Below are 12486 nucleotides of genomic sequence, written 5' to 3' on the forward strand. Positions count from 1 at the left end.
TGAAAAATACTATTCTACAGACTCTACATTTGATGTGGGAAAAAATAAAGAGACTAATCACATAGTTTACAATGATTATAGGTTCTTATTAAAAATAAAATGATGGATAATATGAAATATCCCTTAAAAGGACCTAGTAATACATTTCATTACCATCTTAATTAGTTTTTAGTAAGATACAAGTCTTCCATCTGAAATACATAGACTATGTTCTACAATATTTAGTAAATAATGAAGGATAAAAATAATTGATTAGAGTGAAATAATTGCAAAATCCAAGTTCTACTAAAGACTGGAAGGAAAAAAACTACTCCTGAAGAAAACCCCACGCTTTGTTTGGCATGTGGTGTAGAAAATAGGATAAAAACAAGACTTCTTCTAAAAAATCAGTATTTGAGCACTGGTTTTATTCTACTAATAGATACAATTTAACACAAGTTTCACATCTAAGGAAGTCTTTGAAGACATTCAAAAAACACTGTAACTGTTTCATGTCTAGTCAACCAATCAAAAGAGGTTTATAAAGCCTCTACTCCATGTTAAGTGCCAGAAATATTAGATGTGTGTTTTCCAAAGAAAGATACAATTCAAAATTTCTAGTTGTCACACTGTATTTGTATAAATCTGTATCATTTTTATTTGCTGCTTTCATATTTAATATCTTCTGAAAGCAAATCCTTTCTATATAATTCTCTGGATGCTCTTCATCACGTATCAGTGGTCAGAAGTGGAGTGTAGTGTATCATCGGTCTGTAAGAGCTAAGTAAGTATCTTACTGTTAACCAAAAGGAATTCTGCCCTATTTCATGGATTCTGCAAAAAAAGAATTGCTGTTGGATTTGACTTAACTGTAGACGGACTGTAGTATAGTATGTTTGAAGGCTACTAAATGCAACTCATAATGCTTAACAAAATCTTCATTCTTTTAGTTTAAAAAAATGTTTAGCACAGAATGTATCAGGTAATAAATGTCAAAATATCAGGTATTACCCAAATATTTAAAGGACATCATGTAAAAAAGGACTGGTCTGTGATCCCCTCAGAGGACAGAAGCTCAACAGAAGTAGTCAAAATATTATAGAACTCCCTGAGCGCTTTCAGATAGGATTATCTGTCAGCTGCTGTCCAGATTCAAACTAGAGGTTAGGTTAAGTAACCAAAGATTCCTTCTAATTCTAAAAGCATGTGACATTCCAACCCTACTGCAAAACAAATATTTATGAATACCAATTATGTGGGAAGTACTACACAAGGTATTGTGGGAGGTACAGAAAAGACCAGGGGTGTAAACTACTATTTAACAAGGACACGTATGCTTTGATACTTCCCTTCTAAATTAACGTGCCATGCAGGTAACAAGAAAGTTGGTTCTTGGTAAACAAAACACCATGAAACCAAAACCAGACGAATGTTGAACCTTGACTCACAGTAAAAGCCTTTTATTTCTCCTAAGAAGTTGTCTGAATGTGACATTTCCAATTTGTGAAAGTAAAAAAAAAAAAAAAAAAAAACTGACATTTCCAGATGCCTTTGAAAGGCTGTGCAACTCATATAAAAGAAAATTAACACAGAAAGAATATGAGTACAAGACATTTCATTGTATGTCAGAAACATTGAGAATATAATGGGAATACACTTTTCCACATTAGGCAAATTATAAGATGGTTCATTCAGAGCATACCTACAAAAACCCCAATCACTTATTTTACAAAATATATATGATAAATTTAATAGTTTATTTTAGCTACACACACATTTATTTAAAGATTTAAAAAGTGAAGTCAGTCAGTTTACCAAAATCAAGTGAAGTTGCTCAGTCGTGTCCGACTCTTTGCGACCCCATGGACACCAGGCTCCTCCGTCCGTGGGATTCTCTAGGCAAGAGTACTGGAGTGGGTTGCCTTTCCTTCTCCAGGGATTCTTCCCGACCCAGGGATCGAACCCAGGTCTCCCGCATTGTAGACAGATGCTTTACCGTCCGAGCCACCAGGAAGTCCAAAATAAAGATCTCCCCAATTTACTTATACTTCATTGACAGGCTGGTCTTGGAGGTGAACCTGGATATAATCTCTACCTTTTCAGCCTTGTTTCCCAAATAAAAACTGTGACTATTCACAGTTCTTAAAATCAATCCCCAAACTTCTTCATTTCCACGCATTTGCTCATACCATTCTATCTATACAGAATATCCTATCTTCACAAAAAGTAGTACAGATCAGATGCATTCAGTAGTAAGATAACAGACATTCCAATTACAAAACGCTCCTGGACTTGAAATCCATTGTAAATTCTAAAATAGTAGGTCCGACAATTTCAAACATAACTCATAACACTGAGATGGTCAAGAAAGTATGAGAAAAAGGCACCTTAAAAAGAAAGGAAGAAAGGCATCTTTGCAACAAACTACTGAAGCAGGACAGAGTTGAAAGGGAAGCAGAATTCTGTACCTGGAAAACCAAGGGAGCGGCCTGACAAGACAGTGGGAGGGCTCAGAATAATGAGGCTCAAGAACATTAATTTATGATAACAAAGGTGTCCATTTTCTAGTCAGGAATACTTGGAAGATTAGAGAAATTAAATGAAGCTAATTTTTTAAAGTAACGGACAAATGCTGCAGGTTGAACTGTGTGCCCAAAAAAGATGTGCTGGAGTCCTAGCCTCAGTACCTGTGACAGGGGCCTTACTTGGAAACAGAGTTTTTGCACAGGGCATCAAATTAAAAGGAGCTCATCCTCAATTAGGGTGGGTCCTTAATCCAAAGACTGGTCCCTCACAAAGAGAAAGATATGGCAGACACTAGGAAGAAGGCCGCGTGAAGATAGGAAAGACACACACGTTCTGCTGCTACAAACCAAGGCACTCTAAGGCTTGCAGCAGCCACTAGTGCCGGAAGAGGCAAGCAAGGATCCTTCCCTAGAACTCCGTGGGGAGCATGGCCCTGGCCACAGCTTGATTTCAGACTTCTAGCTGCCTGAACTGTGACAATACTTTGCTGTCTTAAGCCATTCAGCTTATAGTATCTTGTTATTGCAGCTTAGAGAAACTAAAACAAGTAAGATTTCATAGAACGTGTAGATCAGTAAATTTTGTATTTGCTTAAATATTAGGTATGTACCATTCCTGAAATCAGTTCAAATGCTAAAATGACTTAAGTCAGGCTCCAGAGAATTTAGTGGCAGTGGTGGTTTAGTCACTAAATTGTGTCCAACTCTTACAACTCCATGGACTGTAGCCTGCCAGGTTCTTCTGTCCATGGGATTTCCTACACAAGAGTATAGGAGTGGGTTGCCATTTTCCTTCTCCAAGAGAATTTAGTAGCATACCAAATAACTGAAGCATGAGAAGAATTTTTGTTCATTTCTACCAATTTTCTTCTTGTGCTAGATATACTTCTCTTTAAGTAAATGAATATTTGGTTTCAGTACAAGAAAAAGTGACTATGCCATCAGTTTACATCAAAGTTTAAAAAATAAGCATGCTTTAAAACACAGAAATACTGTAAGTAAAAGAAATCATTTCACTTTCATGTCTCATATAGCTATTACGGATTGCACTGTATCCCCTGCAAAACTCATATGCTGAAGTCCTCTCAGGGCCTCAGAATGAAACCTTATTTAGAATAAGAGGTAATTCAGTTAGGATGAAGTCATTAGCGGGGGCCCTAATCCAACACAACTGGTATCCTTATAAAAGGGGGAATTTTAGACAGATGTGCATGCAGGGGGAGCTCCACATGCACATGCAATTGGCCATCTATGAACACAAGCCAGGTAGAGAGACCCGGAACACACCTTCCCTCACAGCCCTTGGAAGGAATCAACCCTGATTTCAGACTTCTGACCTCCAGAACCGTGCGCCAATACATTCTCTGTTCAAAGTCACTCAGTTTGTGGTATTTTATTACAGCAGTCCTGGTCAACAATAGAACATCAAACACTAAACGCAAGGTCCCTAGGGCACAGATTCTGCTTGCAGGGATACAGTGCAAAGCACAGCAGAAAACCAGAAGACCTAACCCAATCTATCTCAGGAACATCCTGTTCTCATTTACTCCCTGTCAGTCTGATTCCCTCAGAACACATTCAACAAATATTTATCTACTACATTCTAAATTTTATCTTCCTTAACGCTTATAACTGTATGAGGTAGATATCAACATCTATAGGTTATAAATAGGAAAATCAAAAAGATGAAAGTAATCTGTCCAAGGTCACACAACTCGAAGTGGTGGACCCCCTTAAGAGTCTGTGCTCTTAACAGTTTCTATACTATACTGTCTTCCTGAGATGGTTTTTTCTTTAATTTTTTAAATAATATGCACTGTTTAATATTGACTAGAGAAACACAGTCAAAATATTATGCAGCTACCCAAAGATGACACTATTGCCACCACAGCTCTCCAAGGTATAAAATTCAAGTCAGACAGTAGAAAATGGAGAAGTGACACCCTGCCTGAGAACCTGTCATATTATAAAATGTCATATTCCAACATATGGGCTTTCCTTGTGCATCAACTGGGACAGAATGAGCCTGCAATGTGGGAGACCTGGGTTCGAAAGATCACCTGGAGAAGGGAACAGCTACCCACTCCAGTATTCTGGCCTGGAGAATTCCATGAACTGTTTAGTCCATGGGGTTACAAAGAGTCGGACATGACTGAGTGACTTTCACTTTCACTTTTCCCACTTCCAAAAATTATCTTCTTTTCCTATTATAGGTTACTCTGAGTTCTAAAATGTCCCTAAGGGTACAAGAACATATGAAAGGAAGAATGAGAAATTTTATTAGGCTATTAGATTGCCCCCATGATAAGTTACTGGTGAATTCCAGTATACCAGAGAGTGAACAAGAGCTATATGGAGCTCAGCCACTGGAAAAAGGGAGACAGAACCTCATCACTTTACAAAATCACAGCCAAGAGATGACTGCTGTCTTAAAAGTTTTCTTACCTACTGTGACAACAAAATACTCCCAAAATTACCAAAGAAAATAACAAAAACATTTATATATAAACTTTCACAAAATTCCAGCAGCAAATCTATATGTAAAGCAAGTCCCAGTTTTGAAGCTATGGCCCATTTTTATTTTATAAAAATAAGGTGTGAATCCTTTGCCTTATTACAGTGTGGGCATACAGAGGGGAAAGTCCAGTTAATTCTCCCCTTGACAGATTAAAGCACTCGTTTTGGGATTATGGCAATCTGATCCTGGATGATTTCAGACTTTTAAACTTAAGATATGGAGAAGGCAATGGCACCCCACTCCAGTACTCTTGCCTGGAAAATCCCATGGATGGAGGAGCCTGGCTGGCTGCAGTCCATGGAGTCGCAGAGTCATACACGACTTCACTTTCACTTTCACTTTTCACTTTCATGCATTGGAGAAGGAAATGGCAACCCACTACAGTGTTCTTGCCTGGAGAATCCCAGGGACGGGGGAGCCTGGTGGGCTGCCATCTATGGTGTCACACAGAGTCTGACACGACTGAAGTAACTTCAGTTCAGTCCAGTCGCTCAGTCGTGTCCGAGTCTTTGCGACCCCATGAATCGCAGCATGCCGGGCCTCCCTGTCCATCACCAACTCCTGGAGTTCACTCAGACTCATGTCCATTGAGTCAATGATGCCATCCAGCCATCTCATCCTCTCTCGTCCTCTTCTCCTCCTGCCCCCAATCCCTCCCAGCATCAGAGTCTTTTCCAATGAGTCAACTCTTCACATGAGGTGGCCAAAGTACTGGAGTTTCAGCTTCAGGATCATTCCCTCCAAAGAAATCCCAGGGCTGATCTCCTTCAGAATGGCCTGGTTGGATCTCCTTGCAGTCCAAGGGACTCTCAAGATTCTTCTCCAACACCACAGTTCAAAAGCATCAATTCTTCGGCACTCAGCCTTCTTCACAGTCCAACTCTCACATCCATACATGACCACTGGATTCCTTAGCAGCAGCAAACTTAAAATATATGTGTAAGCTTTAATTTCTGACCTACAATAAAGGGGTTAAAAAGAACTACAATTTCAGAATCTTTCCACTCGGTATTTTTAATTTTAGCATGTCTCCTAACACAGTGCAATTTATCGAATTATGAGTCCTACTGAATCAAAACCTGGGAGAAAGGCAAGTTTGGGCATCCGGGAGTTGACATTTATAATCACTGCTTGGGTAATCTGTACCATTTTTGTTTCACATAAAAATCAAGTCTTACCATATACTAAATATAGGTAAATTTAATGGTATGACTTTTAAAAAGTCAATTATTTCCATCAGTATATTTACTGTGACCTTAATAAGTATTTGTTATACTATTGTCCACAACGAAAACCTGGATATTAAAAAAAAAAGATAAAGGTAGAGCTTTCTGCAGATTTTTAGCTAAGTTCTTAATACACAAACAAACACACACCACCAAATCCAATTTCTGCCTAAATGAGTTAAGGCACTGTAGTCCTAGAAAATAAACCTAAATCCTAAATCAAAAAGATATTCACTTGTCACCATTACAAATACAAAGAATCCACCATAGGCAATGACTAGGATCTTTCTCAGTGAACCACATTCATTTGAGTTATTTTTAATTAAAAATCCTCTGAATATTTCAAAAGTAGGATATGAGTTATTTCAGGCAAAATCCAAAACAGCATTAAAATCCCTCAACTGCTTAAATATTAACATATTTTTATTTCCTCATTAGTCAGAGAGTAACAGAAGTGTTAAATCTGGCTGTGTGCAGCGGGAGGGCGGGGTGCTGTTTGTAACTTCCAAAATTATTTTTAGAACAAATACATTCAATATACCAACAGCCTTGATTCTTCTTACAGAGTTCACAACACCCACAGTGTCTATGCCATATGCTCAAGATTTTCATTCCAATTGAGATGATTAATTTTTTTGATTAAACAGTAAAGGAAAAAACTGGGAGCACTCTAGTTATATACCTAAACAGAATCTGTCTGAAGTTTGAAGACAGCAAAATGTAACAGGACTGGCTGACAGGGCCAAGCCAAGCACCAAGTTTATTTTCACGAAACTAAGCTGCCAAGTTAAACCTTCAAAGTTCAGCGCTTGACCCAGTCTCCCAAAACTGCCAAAGAAACCACAGAGACTCTAAACACTTTGTATTTACTCCAGCTGAGACTTTGGTAACACAACATCAAAAGCTTAGACTTCTTTAACTTAGGTATTCTTTTACTTTATTATACATGCAATGGTTACATGTTTTATGTTAATCAAAACTCTAAGAAAGCCATCTAATCTTTTCTAATAATTTTTTTAATGACTCATAAACCAAAATTTGATGCTACCCAAGATTTTAATCTATTACCATATTTTCCTCGACTTCAAAGGTAAGACTTATAGCGAGTGCATGGAAGAAATAAAAAACACAGCAACTTTTTGTGGCATTAGACACAAAGGGAGAATCTGGAAATCTATACATACTTGGAGTATTCATTAATTACTGCAACTACAAACAGAAACTATTCACTCTTTAAAATTAAAAGTGAAAGCCACTACAGTCCATGGAATTCTCCAGGCCAGAATACTGGAGTGGGTAGCCTTTCCCTTCTCCAGGGGATCTTCCCAACCCAGGGATCGAACCCAGGTCTCCCGCATTGCAGGCGGATTCTTTACCAGCTGAGCCACCCGGGAAGCCCTTGAAAATTAAAAGGGGAACAACAGAAAATCATCCCACTTTTATGGAAATACTCAAATTCTTTATAAAGGTTGAATCCAATGCAATTTTAGATGGAAAAACATGAAGAATTAGTGGAATCAACTACCGTTCCAGCAAAAGTGCAGCAGCCAAACCACATTTAATTACAGTCGCCCTTCCCTCATGTTCTTGAAACCACTGGATACAAAGCTTTTACAACTGTTCAGCCCTTAACCAGTATGTTGCTGTATTCCCTATCAGGGTAGGCAACAAAAAGAGCAGCAGTACTTCTTTGTTGCTGAGAAGAGGACAGAGCCTGTTTACTCCAGGACACTGAATAAACGTGCAGAGAGCAGTGGGTAGGGAAGGGAACAAAGAGCAGTGCCATTTGTGAGGAGGAGAAGGTGGTGATCCACACTCAAGGAGCTCTCTGAGGCTCCCCGCTCCAGTCTCCAAACGCCCCCTCACTTCTTTTTTCTCTTTGAAATAAAGCAGTTCCTCAGCAAGTTTACATGAGCACTGTATCTGCTGCAAGCAAATTCAGTTCTTCCACAAATTGACATGATAGCAAGACTCGAAAAAGACAGAATGGGATGAGAAGCTACTAATATTAGAGATCTAGATGAAATTTTTAGGTTACACATGTGGGGCTTCCCTAATTTCTACTCTTAAGTTGCACAATTTAGCTTGTCTGCCCAGGAATTACAGAAGAGTTTACATACTCTCAGCCTAGTCTAATTTGACAATTTCTTCCCCTAGCTACGAAGCAGTGACAAGACAAGTGAATGGCGTTAAGTACAGGATAGATAGTACATACCACAGTTAAGATGAATGATCATCTTTAAGGCCCAAAGCTTTAAAGTAAGATCTTTTTCCTAACATTCCATAAATTATCATTGTCAAAGCATCAGATCAAACAGTAAGAGACTGTCCTAGCTTCTTTTTCTTGCTACACTGAAATGTTTCCAATGCTTCTACAACCAGATGGACTCTCCTGAGTTTTACCCAGTTCTTGCATGCGAGCATTTGTTCAATGGCATTTTGTTTTTACTCTTTACCACCTGTCCTTTCATAATTTCATTCAGTTATTGCTACAAATGTACCCTGAAAGTCCTGTACGGCACCACACACCTATCATACCCTAAAACGGACTCACCTTCCATCTCACCTCCCAAACCGCTCGTCCTCCAGGAAGTCCCCGTATCACACCGGAGCACTTCACCCAAATGACCAAGCCTGAAATCTGGGTATCAATCCTGACTCCTCCCTCCGCCCCTCACCCAACTAATCCTATGAATTGTACTTTCTCAATAATATTCAAATTTTACACTGCAATTCATCCTGCTGCGGGTGTGCTCAGTCCTCGTCTTTGCGATGCCACGGACTATAGCCTGCTAAGCTCCTCTGTCCCTGGGATTCTCCAGGCAAGAACACTGGAGTGGGTGGCCATTTCCTCCTCCAGGGGATCTTCCTGACCCAGGGACAGAAACCTTGTCTCCTGCATCTCCTGCATTGGCAGGCGGGTTCTTTACCACTGCACTGCCTGGGTAAGCCTATGACCCAAGTTCAAAACCCGCCACTCAGTCCACTGTACTTTAATAACCTCTAACTGCTCTCCCTCCTACCTCACTCATGTGTTCCCATAGCAACCTCTGTTTCTCTTTTAGTAATTTGAGTCACTCTACAAATATACACTGAAGGTGTACCAATGAGCCACTGACTATACCAAAAACCGTATGTACAGCAGCAAAGAAAACCAGGATTCAGTGCCTGTAAAGCTCTGTCTGCTCAGCACTTGTCTTCCTCACCAGACTGAGCTTCATGAAGGCAGAGATGATGTCCAGGAAGACACCCTTGTGTCCAGTGTGAGGCACTGCTGTGACCTTGGTGCCTACAGTAACCAACACACATTAGGTATTGATAAGCAGGTGTTACTTAAAAGAAAATCACCAATTATATAGATGGCCTCAAAGCTGTCACGTCCCCAGCCCCAGTGTTACTCCAACTGGCTGCTGGTTATTTCCAACTGTGTGACTCAACCCAAATGTCTTCCCCAACCCACACTCCTCTGAAACGACTCAGGCCAAGGACGCCATCTGCCACTCACCTTCTTGTGGGCTCTCAACTCCACAGCACTGTTCTCAGGGGGCTTGCCATTTCCTTCTTTGTGTCAGAGCCATTTACACAAGGTTCTATAAACTGGATCAACTTTTTACAGCTAGGGACTGCTTTATTCACCTCTATATTCCCCAGGCCTTGCACATGTAGGCACTACAATAATCTGCTAAATGAATCAATCCCTAAGAGAAATCCAACAGGAAAATAGAAAAGGTTGAAAGAGAGCATTTGTGACTCTAAGAGTATCCTGACAGTGCCTACGACTGAAGTGACTACAAGGCAAGATGAGACAGCTCCACTCCTGGGGTGCATGAGAGCAAAAGCAGGTCAGACATCATCACTAAATGCCTCTGGTTTTGCTTCTAGGGTCCTAAGCTTTTGATTCTAAAATATCTCATGCTCTTGTCAGAGGACATATTCTAATATCTAAGACCATAAATTCCAAACTTTTAAAAAAGTAAGCAATATTATTTACCTCCTGAAACAGAATGCAGAATTTCACCAACAAGACAAAAACAGAGCTGGTCCAGCTGAGGCAGGGTCAGGTAGAGAGGCCACCTGCTGAGTCCCCTCCACACCCTCTCCACACAACAGGCCCTCTTATGCTTCCATGGAAGACACTGGGGAAGCTTGAGCTCTTAAGGTAGCTCAAACTTCCCCTGTGCCAGCCTGCAACACGGATCAAGAGCAACACGTAACGCTCAGGAGCTAACACGGGAACCCTGTGCCGGGGATGGTGCTGTAGTAAAGGTAATACAGACAGAACCCACCTGGCGCAGATGTCCATGTTTCTCCCCCCAGACTCCTGGACCTGAGCTCTTCCATTTCAAAAAGACGGTGCTCTAAGACAAACCTGTGGCAGCTTGCTAAAGGCACTCCCATCCTTGGAAGACCACACAAAGAAGCGGGATGGAACCAAGGGAAAAGGCAGCAGGGAACAGATTATTTAAGTCTGTTCCTGTTCCGGGCTGTGAACTGAAAAGGAAACTGGGCCCCTGAAGTTCACGCAGTGCAGCCAGCTAAGAGAATGGGAAAAACCCACAGGGACTCAGACCCCAAACTTCAGTTATTACACATGTGCCTGGAGCACCCTCCACTGCAGATACCCTTTTGGAATCAGGTGCAATAAAGGCAACAATCCAAGTAGTGATTCTGATTCCAATCACATGGTCATAAGTCATTTCTACCTCTAAAGCACAATGACATAAATTCAACTGCATCTAAGTCTCCCTGAGAGCTATTATCCTGTCCCATTTAAGGGATCAAATAGTTAATAAAAATACTTTTAACTAAGTTCATAAATCAACGTATGTCAGATGTCATAAACAGACCACTCCTTTTGACTTCCACGCTGGCAACTGCTGCAAAGTTTATAAGGTCCCATGGACGAGCCTGGTGGGCTGCAGTCCATGGGGTCGCTAAGAGTCGGACACGACTGAGCGACTTCACTTTCACTTTTCACCTTCATGCGTTGGAGAAGGAAATGGCAACCCACTCCAGTGTTCTTGCCTGGAGAATCCCAGGGACGGGGGAGCCTGGTGGGCTGCCGTCTATGGGGTTGCACAGAGTCGGACACGACTGAAGCGACTTAGCAGCAGCAGCAGCAGGAAATGACTATGGCAAACTTGAACATCTTACATTTCATTTTCTCTGCCTGGCAGGAGTGAGATCCATTTAAAGTTCAGTGCAACCAAAGCACAGAGAACTTTGTAGCCAATAGCCAAGACAGCTGTTCGAAAAGCCAATCAAATAGCAGGGGTGTGAAGAACACTTAGAATTATCCAGCAAACTAGTGCAGCAAAAATACCCTGGAGCTCAGGTAATGAAAACAAAAAGATATAGCTGAATAACTCACCAGAATAAAACCCAAAATAATAGCATTGGGGAGAAAGAAAGTCCTCCTGAAGACTACAGAGCAAAAGGCTTAATGCCTATTTTTAGAACAGAGCAAACTCTTCATGCAGAGGTACAATGAAAAAAACCTGAGTAGTGATTCCTTCTTAATAAAAATTAGAATCATGCTGTCTAATAATATGCAGAAGGGAGAATATGACAGCCTACATGGGAAGAGGAGTATCAGTATTGATAGCAGCTCCTGCTGAATTTCAAGAATATGTGAAAACAGCCTCATTTCAAGAGTGGAGCGAACCTGGCAGATAGAAATGACGAAAGAATTTTGACAGGTCTGACATATTAATCATAGGACGGATTGCCAACATTCATTCTGTGATGATACTTCCGCAGAACTGTGTTCATTCTACAACACACAATCATTCGGCGGTGGGGGGGGGACCCTACAAATTGCTGATAAACTGAAGTCACACAAAGTGGTTCATCTCAACCTTTCAGGTTTTCACAACTGAAAACACCACCTAATAGATCAGAAATTAATTTTTCTTCCTTTCAAAATACAACAGCATGATAAACATGGCCACAGGACTGGAAAAGATCAGTTTTCATTCCAATCCCAAAGAAAGGCAATGCCAAAGAATGCTCAAACTACCACACAATTGCACTCACCTCACACGCTAGTAAAGTAATGCTCAAAATTCTCCAAGCCAGGCTTCAGCAATACGTGAACCATGAACTTCCTGATGTTCAAGCTGGTTTTAGAAAAGGAAGAGGAACCAGAGATCAAATTGCCAACATCCGCTGGATCATGGAAAAAGCAAGAGAGCTCCAGAAAAACATCTATTTCTGCTTTATTGACTATGCCAAAGCC

General features: G+C 40.6%; 1 protein-coding gene across 5 annotated transcripts in view; it reads right to left on the bottom strand.

Moving 5' to 3' along the window:
* The window catches only part of EFR3A (EFR3 homolog A (S. cerevisiae)), a 74677-nt gene that overhangs the window by 52250 nt on the left and 9941 nt on the right, over positions 1-12486 (bottom strand). For 2 of the 5 annotated variants that reach the window (XM_010844314.1, XM_010844315.1), the window contains exon 1: positions 9455-11200. The exons of 2 other annotated variants lie outside the window; for them this stretch is intronic. In XM_010844314.1, the coding sequence (XP_010842616.1) occupies positions 9455-9557 (103 nt within the window). In that variant the 5' untranslated portion in view covers positions 9558-11200. Of the gene's footprint in view, positions 1-9454; positions 11201-12486 lie in introns of those variants that run through there. One more of the 5 variants, XM_010844312.1, reaches the window with a different exon arrangement.

Source organism: Bison bison, unplaced genomic scaffold (genome assembly GCF_000754665.1).
Source record: "Bison bison bison isolate TAMUID 2011002044 unplaced genomic scaffold, Bison_UMD1.0 scf7180017864199, whole genome shotgun sequence".
NCBI lineage: Eukaryota > Metazoa > Chordata > Mammalia > Artiodactyla > Bovidae > Bison > Bison bison.